Source organism: Leopardus geoffroyi, chromosome D2, assembly GCF_018350155.1.
Source record: "Leopardus geoffroyi isolate Oge1 chromosome D2, O.geoffroyi_Oge1_pat1.0, whole genome shotgun sequence".
In the NCBI taxonomy this organism is placed as follows: domain Eukaryota; kingdom Metazoa; phylum Chordata; class Mammalia; order Carnivora; family Felidae; genus Leopardus; species Leopardus geoffroyi.
In genome coordinates, this window is record NC_059334.1 from 22443798 (window position 1) to 22457248 (window position 13451).

General features: G+C 41.8%; 1 protein-coding gene across 37 annotated transcripts in view; it reads right to left on the reverse strand.

The window, feature by feature from the left end:
- Nucleotides 1-13451, reverse strand: part of ANK3 (ankyrin 3) — a 687904-nt gene that overhangs the window by 180979 nt on the left and 493474 nt on the right. For all 37 annotated transcript variants that reach the window (XM_045437484.1, XM_045437490.1, XM_045437496.1 and 34 more), the window contains one exon: nucleotides 10380-10478. In XM_045437484.1, the coding sequence (XP_045293440.1) occupies nucleotides 10380-10478 (99 nt within the window). The remainder of the gene's footprint in view (nucleotides 1-10379; nucleotides 10479-13451) is intronic.

Consider the following 13451-nt stretch of genomic DNA (forward strand, 5'->3'; position numbering starts at 1 on the left):
CCTTGCTAGGAAAACTGGAAGCTGGAAGAGGCATGATTAGAGCCGCATTCTGGGAATCAGAGTATTGGTATTACTGACTCTACCTGGAACCCTTCCATCTTCTCTGAAGCACTAAATACAAGCACAGCTGCCTTTATTATTGGGTAGAGAAGAGCCAGTGAAAAGAGAGAACTCAGAAGATGCCACAAAGTCTTAAAATGGTTCTGATTAGGGTCCATATTGAGCTTTTGATTTGGCTGTGAACTGATGCAAAGGAAAAGGAAAATGACAAGAGACCATCCATTGCAAAGTATCTTCCTTCGAGAAGTACACATGCTTGCTTTGCTTAGATCGAGAGTTAAATGGGGGGAAAAAAACCAAACCAAAAAACCCATCAGGCTACCACAAATAGCCATTCTTACAAAACATTTTAGTCTATAAATAAAGTCATTAAAATTTTGTTGGAAAAAAGTGAGCAAATTTCAAAACTTATTTTAAAATTAGAATCTACATATAGACCAGACTGAAGAATCTGCCTTGATATATGTTTATATCTCAGCACATTTGCCACCGTTATCACAGAGATAACTCTACATACTTACTCTTGTCTATTCTGCAGGAGAATATACAACAAGCCAGTTGATATTAGATAGCATCACAGGACTGGGAAAATAGGACAACCTTTCTTGAAATGAACTAGATAGAAAAAGGACCACAGGCTTTGTGTTTCATCAGATCCTAGCTAAACACTTTTCAGAAACGTTCAAGAGGCTTCTGCCTCTTGCCCCCTGAGCCCTAACTTGGCTGAGATAAAATTGACATGGAACATTGTAGAAATTTAGGTTATACCATGTGATGATCTGGTATACATATATATTGTGAAATACTTACCACAATAACGTCAATTAACACATTCTTCACCTCACATGAATTTTGCAGATGTCATGGTCAAAATATTAAAGGTCTACTTTCATAGCAACTTTTGAATATACAATACAGAATTGTTAGCTATAGTCAACAAGTAATTTATTTTTAAACAATTTTTTCTAATGTTTATTTATTTCTGAGAGTGAGAGAGACAGAGTGCAAGCCAGAGAGGGGCAGAGAGAGGGAGATGCAGAATCCGAAGCAGGCTCCAGGCTCTGAGCTGTCAGCACAGAGCCTGATGTGGGGCTTAAACTCACAAACTGTGAGATCATGACCTGAGCCAAAGTCAGAAGCTTAACCAACTGAGCCACCCAGGTGCCCCCACCAAGTAAACTTTAGATACCTGAACATATTCATCTTATAACTGGTAGTCTGTACTCTCTGACTAAATCTCCCCATTTCCTCTACCTCTCAGCCTCTGTCAACCACCTTTCTGTTTCTATGAGTGTGATGTTTTATTATTGTATTTTATTTATTATTTTTTAAATGTTTATTCATTTTTGAGAGAGAGAGAGCACGTGTACACAAGTGGGGGAGGGCAGAGAGAGAGGGGGACAGAGGATCTGAAGCGGGCCTCACGCTGACAGCAGAGTGCCCAAGGCAGGGCTTGACCTTGTGAAGCATGAAGATCATGACCTGCGCCGAAGTTGGAGCTTAACCGACTGAGCCACCCAGGTGCCCCAGGTGTGATGTTTTTAGATTCTACATCTGAGTTATGACATGTGGTATTTGTCTTTCTCTGTCTGACTTAATTCACCTTGGATAATGGCCTCAAAGTCTATTCATGTTGTTGCAAGTGGCAGGATTTGCTTTTATGTTTATGGCTGAATAATAGTTCACATATTGCAAATGCAGTTTATTTTTTTTTTAGTTTTTTTTAATATATGAAATTGTCAAATTGGTTTCCATACAACACCCAGTGCTCATCCCAAAAGGTGCCCTCCTCAATACCCATCACCCACCCTCCCCTCCCTCCCACCCCCCATCAACCCTCAGTTTGTTCTCAGTTTTTAAGAGTCTCTTATGCTTTGGCTCTCTCCCACTCTAACCTCTTTTTTTTTTTCCTTCCCCTCCCCCATGGGTTTCTGTTAAGTTTCTCAGGATCCACATAAGAGTGAAAACATATGGTATCTGTCTTTCTCTGTATGGCTTATTTCACTTAGCATCACACTCTCCAGTTCCATCCACGTTGCTACAAAAGGCCATATTTCATTTTTTCTCATTGCCACGTAGTATTCCATTGTGTATATAAACCACAATTTCTTTATCCATTCATCAGTTGATGGACATTTAGGCTCTTTCCATAATTTGGCTATTGTTGAGAGTGCTGCTATAAACATTGGGGTACAAGTGCCCCTATGCATCAGTACTCCTGTATCCCTTGGATAAATTCCTAGCAGTGCTATTGCTGGGTCATAGGGTAGGTCTATTTTTAATTTTCTGAGGAACCTCCACACTGCTTTCCAGAGCGGCTGCACCAATTTGCATTCCCACCAACAGTGCAAGAGGGTTCCTGTTTCTCCACATCCTCTCCAGCATCTATAGTCTCCTGATTTGTTCATTTTGGCCACTCTGACTGGCGTGAGGTGATATCTGAGTGTGGTTTTGATTTGTATTTCCCTGATAAGGAGCGACGCTGAACATCTTTTCATGTGCCTGTTGGCCATCTGGATGTCTTCTTTAGAGAAGTGTCTATTCATGTTTTCTGCCCATTTCTTCACTGGATTATTTGTTTTTTGGGTGTGGAGTTTGGTGAGCTCTTTATAGATTTTGGATACTAGCCCTTTGTCCGATATGTCATTTGCAAATATCTTTTCCCATTCTGTTGGTTGCCTTTTAGTTTTGTTGGTTGTTTCCTTTGCTGTGCAGAAGCTTTTTATCTTCATAAGGTCCCAGTAATTCACTTTTGCTTTTAATTCCCTTGCCTTTGGGGATGTGTCGAGTAAGAGATTGCTACGACTGAGGTCAGAGAGGTCTTTTCCTGCTTTCTCCTCTAAGGTTTTGATGGTTTCCTGTCTCACATTCAGGTCCTTTATCCATTTTGAGTTTATTTTTGTGAATGGTGTGAGAAAGTGGTCTAGTTTCAACCTTCTGCATGTTGCTGTCCAGTTCTCCCAGCACCATTTGTTAAAGAGGCTGTCTTTTTTCCATTGGATGTTCTTTCCTGCTTTGTCAAAGATGAGTTGGCCATACGTTTGTGGGTCTAGTTCTGGGGTTTCTATTCTATTCCATTGGTCTATGTGTCTGTTTTTGTGCCATGCAAATGCAGTTTAAATTCTGTATTAAAGCTTTATTGATTACTCAGTAGAACTGGGGATTGTCTTTTCATAAAACCAGTGGGTTCTTTTTAATATATTTTTTTAAAAGACTTAAGTTTCTATTCTCTAGGGGCACCTGGTTCTTTGTTTAGTTTCTTCCCCCTACTGACCCTTAACTCTTCAGATTTGGGGGTGGTGTCACTTCTAGGTCCTCAGTAAGTTTCTCTTCTCTTTCTGGGACTTAATGATGGATGGACTGTTTTCACTTAATGATGCCCCTTTAGTCCTGCAGGTCTTCTTCATGAATTTTTCATCCTTTCTCTTTTGCTCCTCTGACTAGATAATTTCAAGTGTTCTTGCTTCTGCTTGGCCCAGTCTGCTGTTGAAGCTGTCTATTGAGTTTTTCAGTTCCATCACTGTCTTCTTTAGCTCCAAATTTGTGCTTGGTTCTCTTTTTATATTTTCTATCTCTTTGCTGAACTTTTCATTTTGTTTTTATATTTTCCCCCTAATTTGTTAAATTGTTTTTCTATGTTTTCTTGCAGCTCTCGGAGCATCTTTAGAACAATTACTTTGAATCCTTTATTAGGCTTAATCGACCGAGTCACCCAGGTGCCCCGGGTGTGATGTTTTTAGGTCACTGGTATCTCCATTTCTTTGAGGTCAATTACTGGAAGCTCACTATGCTCCCTTGGTGGTTTCTCTGATTCTTCAAGATCCCTATAGTCGTGCATATTTAAAGTCTGCACATTTAAATAACCACTCACTTCTTCCATACTTTATGGGTTGACTTCAATATGGAAAGACTTTCACTTGTGCACAGGGGCACGCTGGAATGTGCTGTAACCCCAGGTCTAGTGGTACAGAGGGCTAAATACAGGAGTGTGTGGTGGTTTGGGTCCAAGAGGTATATGATGTCTTATCTGCTCAGGTCACTCGGGTTCACGGCATTGACAACTGTGCAGTTCTTGGTGAGCACTCTAGGGGGTGGTCCGAGTCGTCAGCAGCACCTCCAGGGCCAGTGGCTGGTGACGTGGGCAGGTGGTGGTGGTGGCTGGAGCTGGTGGTATGTACACAGCTGTAGGGTGGTCCCCTACATAGTGGTGGGGGCCGGTCTCACACATATACATAGCGGTGGGGGTCAGAGCCAGTTGTAAAGGTGTGGGCCAGCTTCAGGTGTACAGGCAGCTGTGGGTGCCATGGCTGTCTGTGTGTATTGCCGCGGCTGTGGGGCCTCACCGTGGGCACGCAGCAGCGGAGGCTGGTGTTGGGAGTCAGGCAAGGGGCGTGCCGGAACACAGGTTGAAAGACCAGCTTCAGGTGAGCCCAGTGGTGCAGGTCAGTGACATGAGACAGGACCGGATCTGGCCTTCAAATGGCTGTGGGGGCTCTGCTCTTCGTGTGTATTCCTGTGGCTGCAGTCTCCCGGGGGTGTGTGCCAAGCCTTGGGAGGCCGGTAAGGATGGTCTGGTTGGGGCATACAGGTGCACAGCTAGAAGGTTACCTGACATGTGCTAAGGAGTGAAGGCCAGTGACTGGTGACAGAGCCAGATTCAGACCCATGGACTGCTATGAAGGCCCTGGCTTGTGGATGTGCCCTTCCATGCCACAGGATCTGCCATAGGTGTGTGGGTAGCAGTAGAGGGTCTGGCCAGCAGTGTGCAAATGCACAGCTGGAAGGGCTAGCCTCAAGTGCATACACAGTCGTGGGGGCAGCACAGGGTTTAGGCTGTCTTCTGACACTTGTGCAGACACAGAGGGCTGGGCTGGCTGCTGGTGTGGACCCTTGGCTCTAGCAGCAGAGTCTGGGGTGGGGGTGGAGGTGTAGGTAGGGAGCAGGGAGGGACTCAGGAGGCTGGAGTCTGTGAATGTGAATATTGCAGGGGCCAAACCGAATGAAGTCTTCAGGGAGTCCACAGTGGCTCTTCCGGCCATTAGTTACTTTAATAGCAAGAAAGCTGTTGAGGTCTTCTGCAAAGCAGGTGGCTGGGAACCACAGTCATTCCCACTGCATGGATGATACTGGTAGCATCTACTCTTCTTTGTTCCTTCCTATATTCATCTCAGCTTTGCCAGTCTCTGGGTCGGGTGAAACTTTTTTTTCTTTCCAAGAGGTTCTTTAAATTCAAGTTACTTAACATATAGTGTAGTATTGGTATCAGGACTAGAATTTAGTGATTCGTCACTTACATATAACACCCAGTGCTCATCACACCAAGTGTCTTCCTTAATGCCCCTTGCCCTTTTAGCCCATCCCCCACCCAACACCCTACCAGCAACCCTCAGTTTGTTCTCTATGTTTAAGAGTCTCTTATGGTTTGCTTCCCTCTCTCTCTCCCCCCACCCTTCCCCTTTGTTCATCTGTTTTGTTTCTTAAATTCCTATGAGTGAAATCATATGGTCTATGTCTTTCTCTGACTGACTTATTTTGCTGAGCATAATACACTTTAGCTCCATCCACATTGTTACAAATGGCAAGATTTCATTCTTTTTGATGGCTGAGTAATATTCCATTATAATATAAATCATATATATATCTTCTTTATCCATTCACCTGTCAATGGACATTTGAGCTCTCTCCATAGTTTGGCAATTGTTGGTTTTTTGTTTTTAGTTTATTTTGAGAAAGTGCGACAGAGAGTGAGCGAGTGAGCATGTGCAAGAGTTGGGGAAGGGTGTAGAAAGAAGGAGAGACAGAATATCAAGAAGGCTCCATGCTCAGTGTGGAGACTGATGTGGGGCTTGAACCCATGATTGTGAGATCATGACCTGAACCAAAATCAAGAGTCGGATGCTCAACAGACTGAACCACCCAGGTGACCCTGGCTATTGTTGATAATGCTGCTATAAACATTAGAGTGCACGTGCCCCTTTGAATCAGCATTTTTGTATCCTTTGGATAAATATCTAGTAGTGCAGTTGCTGGGTCATAGGGTAGTTCTATTTTTAACTTTTTGAGGAAGCTCCATACTGTTTTCCAGAACGGCTACACCAGTTTGCAATCTGGTTTGCAAACTGAAGAGGGTCCTTCATACAATGTCCTGAAAGCTAGGGAAGCCAGCCACGCACTTCACTCTCCCTTTTCTGGTAAGGGAAATTCTTCTAAGCTGAGGAGTTCCCTGCTGGCAGTGAGCAGTGCCAGCCTGGGAGATTGGATGATGCAGGCAAAATGAAGCTGCTCTTCCTTCCCTTCTTTTGTAATTATTCTCAGATGGGTTTTTTTCCTTCCCCACACTGAGTTGCTGAAGATTCCTAAGAGCACTCCTGAGCTCTCCCAGAACTGCTTTTCTTTGTGGATGCTTCCGAACTCTTGTTGATCTTTGTTGGGGGTTGGAGGCTGAGCTCCCCTACTTTACCATTTTGGTAACATCAACCTGACTTATATAACCATCTTGAGTTTTACAGTGAAGCTACAATATGTGGTGTCCTTCCAAATGGGAGAGCTTGTAAAATCATCTGGAACAACTCTCCATCCATGCTGGGACAGAAACTAAGACTCAGAAGGGTGAACTTGCCTAAGGTCACAATTTTACTTGCAAGTCACACTTAAGACTAGAGATCAGATCACTGATCACTCTCATCTTGCTTTTCTGGCTGGTAAAATCTTGCTCAAGTTCTCCTAACCTACTCTGACCATAAATCAAGTTTCTTTGCTTGAATAAAAGGGCTCTAAGAGTCTGCTTTTTTTTTTTTCAACGTTTATTTATTTTCGGGACAGAGAGAGACAGAGCATGAACGGGGGAGGGGCAGAGAGAGAGGGAGACACAGAATCGGAAACAGGCTCCAGGCTCTGAGCCATCAGCCCAGAGCCCGACGCGGGGCTCGAACTCACGGACTGCGAGATCGTGACCTGGCTGAAGTCGGACGCTCAACCGACTGCGCCACCCAGGCGCCCCTGAGTCTGCTTTTAAACTGAGTACTTTATTAGGTCAGCAGCACATGCAGGGAACAGAGTAAGCCAACGAGGTCCCTTGGAGTGCTGGCGCCTGAGATGTCTCCTGTCTCTAAACCGACTATTGATGTAGCAAGGTAGCCACAACAGTCCTAAGTAATTGGTAGGAGGTGGATGGGTAGATAACAATATTTATTCTCTCAAGAGTTACCAGATTGAGTAGTTAAAACTTGCATTTATGAACAATTCTGTTTTCTGTTTTTAGGCTTGGCCTCAGGGCTTTCTGACATTTTAACTGGCCTCCTCCCTTTCACCCACACACCCAATGACTACTCAGTCATTTCAGCCAGAGAGAAGGGAGGCTTTGACGAGAAGAACACAAAATAGTTTACATATTTGGGGTATGTACTATGCTTTCTTCGATATCGTCTGCCAGGAATTCAGTCTGTGCCCAAATGCCATCCCACCCTCACCCCACTCCTTGTAGGACAACAACAGAAGTAGGGCAGGCTTCTCTGTTCTCTGTGTCTGTCTCCTTCACATTCACGCGCCATTCACAGAACACAGGAGAAAACTGAATCCCGGTTACAACTGAATGGATGGTAAAAAGGAGTCTGCATCTTATTCAAAATAAGATAGGCTTTCACAACAGGGACAAAGTGTTAGAGAAACCAGGTTGCCCCCTGAATTTGCACAGTATGCAAAGTTGTATACTACATTATTCCATATCTCTGATACTATTTTTTTAATGTTTATTTATTTACTTTGAGAGAGAGAAAGAGCAAGGGAGGGGCAGAGAAAGAGGGAGAGAATCCCAAGCAGGCTCCTTGCTGTCAGTGCAGAGCCTGACACAGGGCTCGATCTCACAAACCATGAGTTCTTGACCTGAGCTGAGAGTCAGACATTTAACTGACTGAGCCACTCAGGTGCCCTCATATCTCTAATACTTTTATCCAGAAGAGTTTTTAAGTTTTTGCCCTGGTGCCACTATCTGCGTCATAAACATGGGGTCTGAGTTCCCCATATGCCCCTTTCTCCTTTCATTGTATCAAATACGGCAGGTAATTTTTGCATAAATGAGGTAAAGTAACTGAAAAGGAATTTTGCCAGTGATTGATGATTATTTTGAGAGAGGGAGAAATAAGGTAATTTCTAATCCACATACTCACTAAAACCCCAGCTGGATAACCAGGTATATCTCTTCAAGCTCCTCTTTCCTGCTTGGCTCTAGTATTCCTCATTTTTCTTCCTAAAAATCTTCCCTGTTCACAAATGATCCTTAAGCTTTACGTTGTAATCGAGTGGCACAGCACCAATTCTATTTTATTCCTTACGACCTCTTGAAATAGCCTATATTAGCGGAAGATCCCTGCCATTTAAAGTGACAGCTCTAGCATATTGGTAATGGCTTCTTATTACAGAATGCAAAGTCAATTCACTAGGAGCTCTATTCAATCTCCTTCCCCAGTCAGACAGTCCTCTAGGGGTCAACCTTCATCTTTCTTCCCTCCTTCTCTCTAGAAAGCTGGTTTCTTTTAAGGTACATACAAATTTTCAGGGTCAGTAGTTATCGGGAAAAGGAAGCCCGGGTGTCCTGCTAACTAACTATAGCTGGGCTGTTCTCGGGTCAGAGCACAGGTAGTTGACTGCCTGTCAGCTTCATGAGGGTAAGGACAGAGTCCTGGAGTCTTCCTGTATCTGCCCCACAGTAGGCCCACTCCGTAATCATTTATTGCTTGAGGGAATACACACAGTGAACAATAAATGAAGTAGTAAATCAAGGAGCCACAGGAATTGAATGCAGGTTACCAGGCCAGTTTTGGAAACACAGAGATCAGGATTCTTGTGAGGAGGAAGCACGGGATTGCGGAGGCTACAATGGCAAGATAGGGAAAACCACCCCAAACCCTCAGAGAGGGGGCTGGGTATAGTGAGATCACCTCTCCGTTAGCCTCACTCTTGCTCGCATCTTGGAACAAACACAAGAAGTGTTGGACAAAATAATCCCCTGATTACAAGTTTAATGCTAACTGGACCTGTGAGTTATATAAGCAATGGCTGTGACCTCTTTCTGGCCTACTTTTTGCAACACAGTTTACAAACATTAGCTTGATCACTGCAATAACCTTCAAGGTGGCCATTAATTTTCTTTATTTTCAGAAAGAGAAATTACATGCAGAAGGTTAAACAGCCTACCTAAGTCAACTGGCTAAGGTCAGCATCTGGGATTCAAACTTGCTTCTGAGTCTCAGTTCTTTCCTCTACCCAAAAGGCATTGCACCGAATAAGCAACATGCCAAACACCTACCCAGACAGCTTTGTATTTTTTTTTTTGATTTCTAAATTGTGGTAAAAAACACACAAAATTTATTTCATTAACCATTTTTAAGTATATATTTCAGTAGTGTTAACTGTATTCACATTGCTATGTATAACATTTCCAGAAATTTTTCATCTTGCAGAATTGAGCCTCTATAACTTACTAAACAACACTCTCCATTTCTCTGCCCCCAAAGCCCAAGCAAACACCATTCTGCTTCTGCTTCTATGGTTTTGACTACTCTAGAAACTCCATAAAAATGGAATCATGTAGTATTATACTTTTGTGACTGTCCTCTTTCACTCAGGATAATGTCCTTAAGATTCATTCATGTTGTAGAATGATAGGATTTGCTTCCTGTTTCAGGCTGAATAATATTCCACCATCTATATACATTACATTTTGTTCATCCATCATCTGTCAATCGACATTTGTGTGGCTTCCATCTCTTGACTATTGTGAACAATGCCGTGATGAAGAGGAATGGGCAAATATTGCTTCAAGATACTGTTTTCCCTACTTGGGGGTAAATACTCAGTAGTGGAATTGCCAGATGGTAGGGTAGTTCTAGTTTTCATATTTTGAGGAGCCTCCCTACCGTTTCCCAGAGTAACTGTACCACTTTACATTTGCACCAGCAGTGTACGAAAGTAGACCAATTTGTTTTTAAATAGAGTAACTGTCAGTTTTAGTATTAAACTGACCAAACAGCCCAGCCTATCAGGTCAGGTAGTGATTACATTCTTAAAAATGCAAACTCAACTAAAACTCTATACCTTAAGCCTTAGTTTTTATAATTAAAACCATACGCCATATAAACGTGTTACAGATTTATACATGTCGATCAGCATTCCATTTTGGGACAAATACATTTAGAATCATTTTCTTGGAGGCTATAACAAATGAAGTAAAAGTGAAGCCACTGTTGAACCAGTGTGAAGGTATCAGGGGAAGATTACTATTCCTGAAAATAAGTATAAGCATGCACACAAATTACACTTACCCTTGTTTTGGCATCGATTTTAGCTCCTCGATCAAGCAAGAGTTTTACCATATTGGCATTTCCTCTTTTTGATGCAACGTGTAAAGGCGTGATGTCATTCTGTAGAAGAACAGAAAAAAAGGACAGTTTTGGTATCTTCAGTTCAACTGAAACATTGCTTCCCCAACTCCTCCCCCAACATGTCCTCACTTTTTTATTTACCTTTTTTAACATCCATTGTGAACAGAATGCTTCCCAACATTTCTCTCTGACAGTAATTTTACTCAGTAGACTCCCCTCTCCCCCCAAAAGGGATGAATTTTAAGGAACACATTCTGAAGGTGGGTTCAAGTTTATTTCACTTAGCTGCAGTGACTGATGGATGAGATGGGGTCTTTTTTGGTTTTGTTTTTTTGTTTGTTAGTTTTGCTCTAAAATTTTGCACCGTTAAGTCGATGTGTTTTCCTGCAAATTTGTGTGATACATACTGGCTAATGTGTGGTTGACTAAGTGGCTGATTAAGTCAGCCAGACTCAGTTAAAGGAGTATGGTGCTCAGCACCATCTCTGGGTTCATATGAGCACAAGATATCAAGGAAAAACAATAGTTACGCAAAGTGGAAAATCAGTCAGTACTGTACAAAGTCACAGGACTTCCCATGCACGTGGGGCTAAAGTGTGTTTGCAGGCATTTGTTAGCAATCTCACAGAAAACTGTTTTTTTTTTTTTTTTTATTATTACCATTGAGGAATAAACATATTGTTAGGACAATCTGAAATTAAAGTCATGATACTCAATACCACAGGTCTTTCCCCATGCATCTTACAGGTGTTATGATTGTTTCCAGACTGTCAGGGAAATATGTGTATGTTGTGAGAACATTCTCTATGCTGGCTCCTTATTCCTTTGTAGCAACAATATGGATTTTAGGTCCGTTGTTCACCTAAGTTAATTATATGATCAGTGAACTAGGCTCCTATGGGGTTGTATTTTTGCCATTTGATAGCAGATACAACATAATAGCTACCAGGCATTGATTATTTCCTATATGTTAGGCACTGTGCTAAACTCTACTATCTCACTTAATTCTCATAATCCTCACAATGCCACAAAACAATCTGACTTACAATGTCCATTTCATAGATGTACAAATAGCTGGAAAAACCAGGATTCAAATTAAAATATGACTCAAGCTTATGTGTTTTTTTTAAACACTATAATGAAAATTTTCAAACAGATACAAAGTTTGAGAGAAAGGCATGAGTTTTATGTACTCATCACTCTGGTTCAATACTTATCAGCCTCTTAGGAATATTTTTTCTTCTATACTCCTTACTACTTTTTTTTCTGGAGAAGTCTGAGAGAAGGAAAAGAAAACTCTAGGCATCAAGGATTTTTTTTAACAAATAGTCACAATACCATTATCACATTTAACAAAGTAAAAATAATTCCTTCATAACACTAAGACCCTGTCAGTGTTCAAATTCTCCCATTATGTCCAGTTAGCTCAGTAGGGTTGTTCAAATGAGAAGATCCACACCTGCATTAGGTTAAAATGTCCCTTAAGTCTTTTAATCTCCATAGGTGCCTTACTCCACCTTCTTTTTTCCATGACTACTTGTTGAAAAAACCGGATAATTGATCATGTAGAATTTTCTAACTTCCATGATTTCATCCTCATGGGGTGTTATTTAACATGTTCTTTTTGCCCTGTACTTCCTATAAGGTTTTTTTAAACATTATAAACTATAATGCTGTTAGCATTACATTCTCCTATCCGAACTACTCTTTCCCTCATTATTTTTAGGTGCTGAAGTATCAAATGATTCATTAAATGAAAGAAGAAGAAAGAGATCTCAGTAAACCAAATTTGCTTCAGTAATGCTGGTGGGAGTACACAGGATGAATATCATTGCTCTAGACCAACGGTAGGCAAACTTCTGCATCGGGCCAGATAGCAAATATTTTCAGCTTTTTAGGCAATATAAGTTCTATTGCAGCTATTCAACTCTGCCATTGTAGTGTAAAGCAGCCATAGAAAATATGTAAAGAAATGGGAGTGGTTGTATTCCAATCAAATTTTATTTACAAAAACAGGGGCACCTGGTGGCTCAGTTGGTTAAGCATCTGACTTTGGTTCAGGTCATGATCTCATGGTTCATGGGTTCGAGCCCTGTGTTGGGCTCTGTGCTCACAGCTTGGAACCTGGAGCCTGCTTCAGATTCTGTGTGTCCCTCTCTCTCTGCCCCTCCCCTGAACATGCTCTGTCTTTTTCTCTCTCTCTCTCTCAAAAATAAATAAATATTTAAAAAAAAACTTTATTTACAAAAACAGATGGTAGGCCAGATTTGGCCTAGGGGCTGACCTGCTGTATACCTACCAGCTATGGCTGAAGGTTTCAACTGTGTGTAACAGTTTACAAAAGAGGAAGTAAAACTATATGCTGTACATTGTGTTTGCTCTGGTCCCCTTTTGCTGGCAGAAGGACACAAACTTCCTGATGACTTTTTAATTGTCTTGCTTGTCTCCATTGTGGGTCACTCCAGTGACCCAAGCATCACAGTGGATGAATTCTTGACCTGAGACAGCAGGTGGAGGGTCAGGTTAGGTCTGTAGGAGACATGGTCTACCAGGAAGCTTACTGAGCCCAGAGTGGGATATGGTGCTAAGACCTCCTCCCTTCCCCGCAGGAGTCAGGGCTTACTTACTTGCAATTTCCCTTTAAAATTGTGCCCTTGCCTGGTTGAGAAGGACTTAATTAACCTCTATTACAAGTAGGCTAATTTTAGTGAGAAGAAGACTCTACTTCTAATTTTGCTCTCTTCCATATTCATGTACTCTCTCATACAGTGATGCATAGATGTCAAAAGTGTGCCTTGAAATTCTAACTCCCACTTTTTTCTACACCTATCTGGCCCTTCCTAGAGGAATATTTTATATTTCTATAGCACTTGAAAAGTGTTGTAAAGGGCTTACCCTTATGTAATTTCATTTTACCTTCATGACACTCTATTGAAATAAAATCACTAACCCTATTTGACAGATACATAAACTGCAGAATAGAATCGGTCAGTAATTTGTATATTAAAAGAC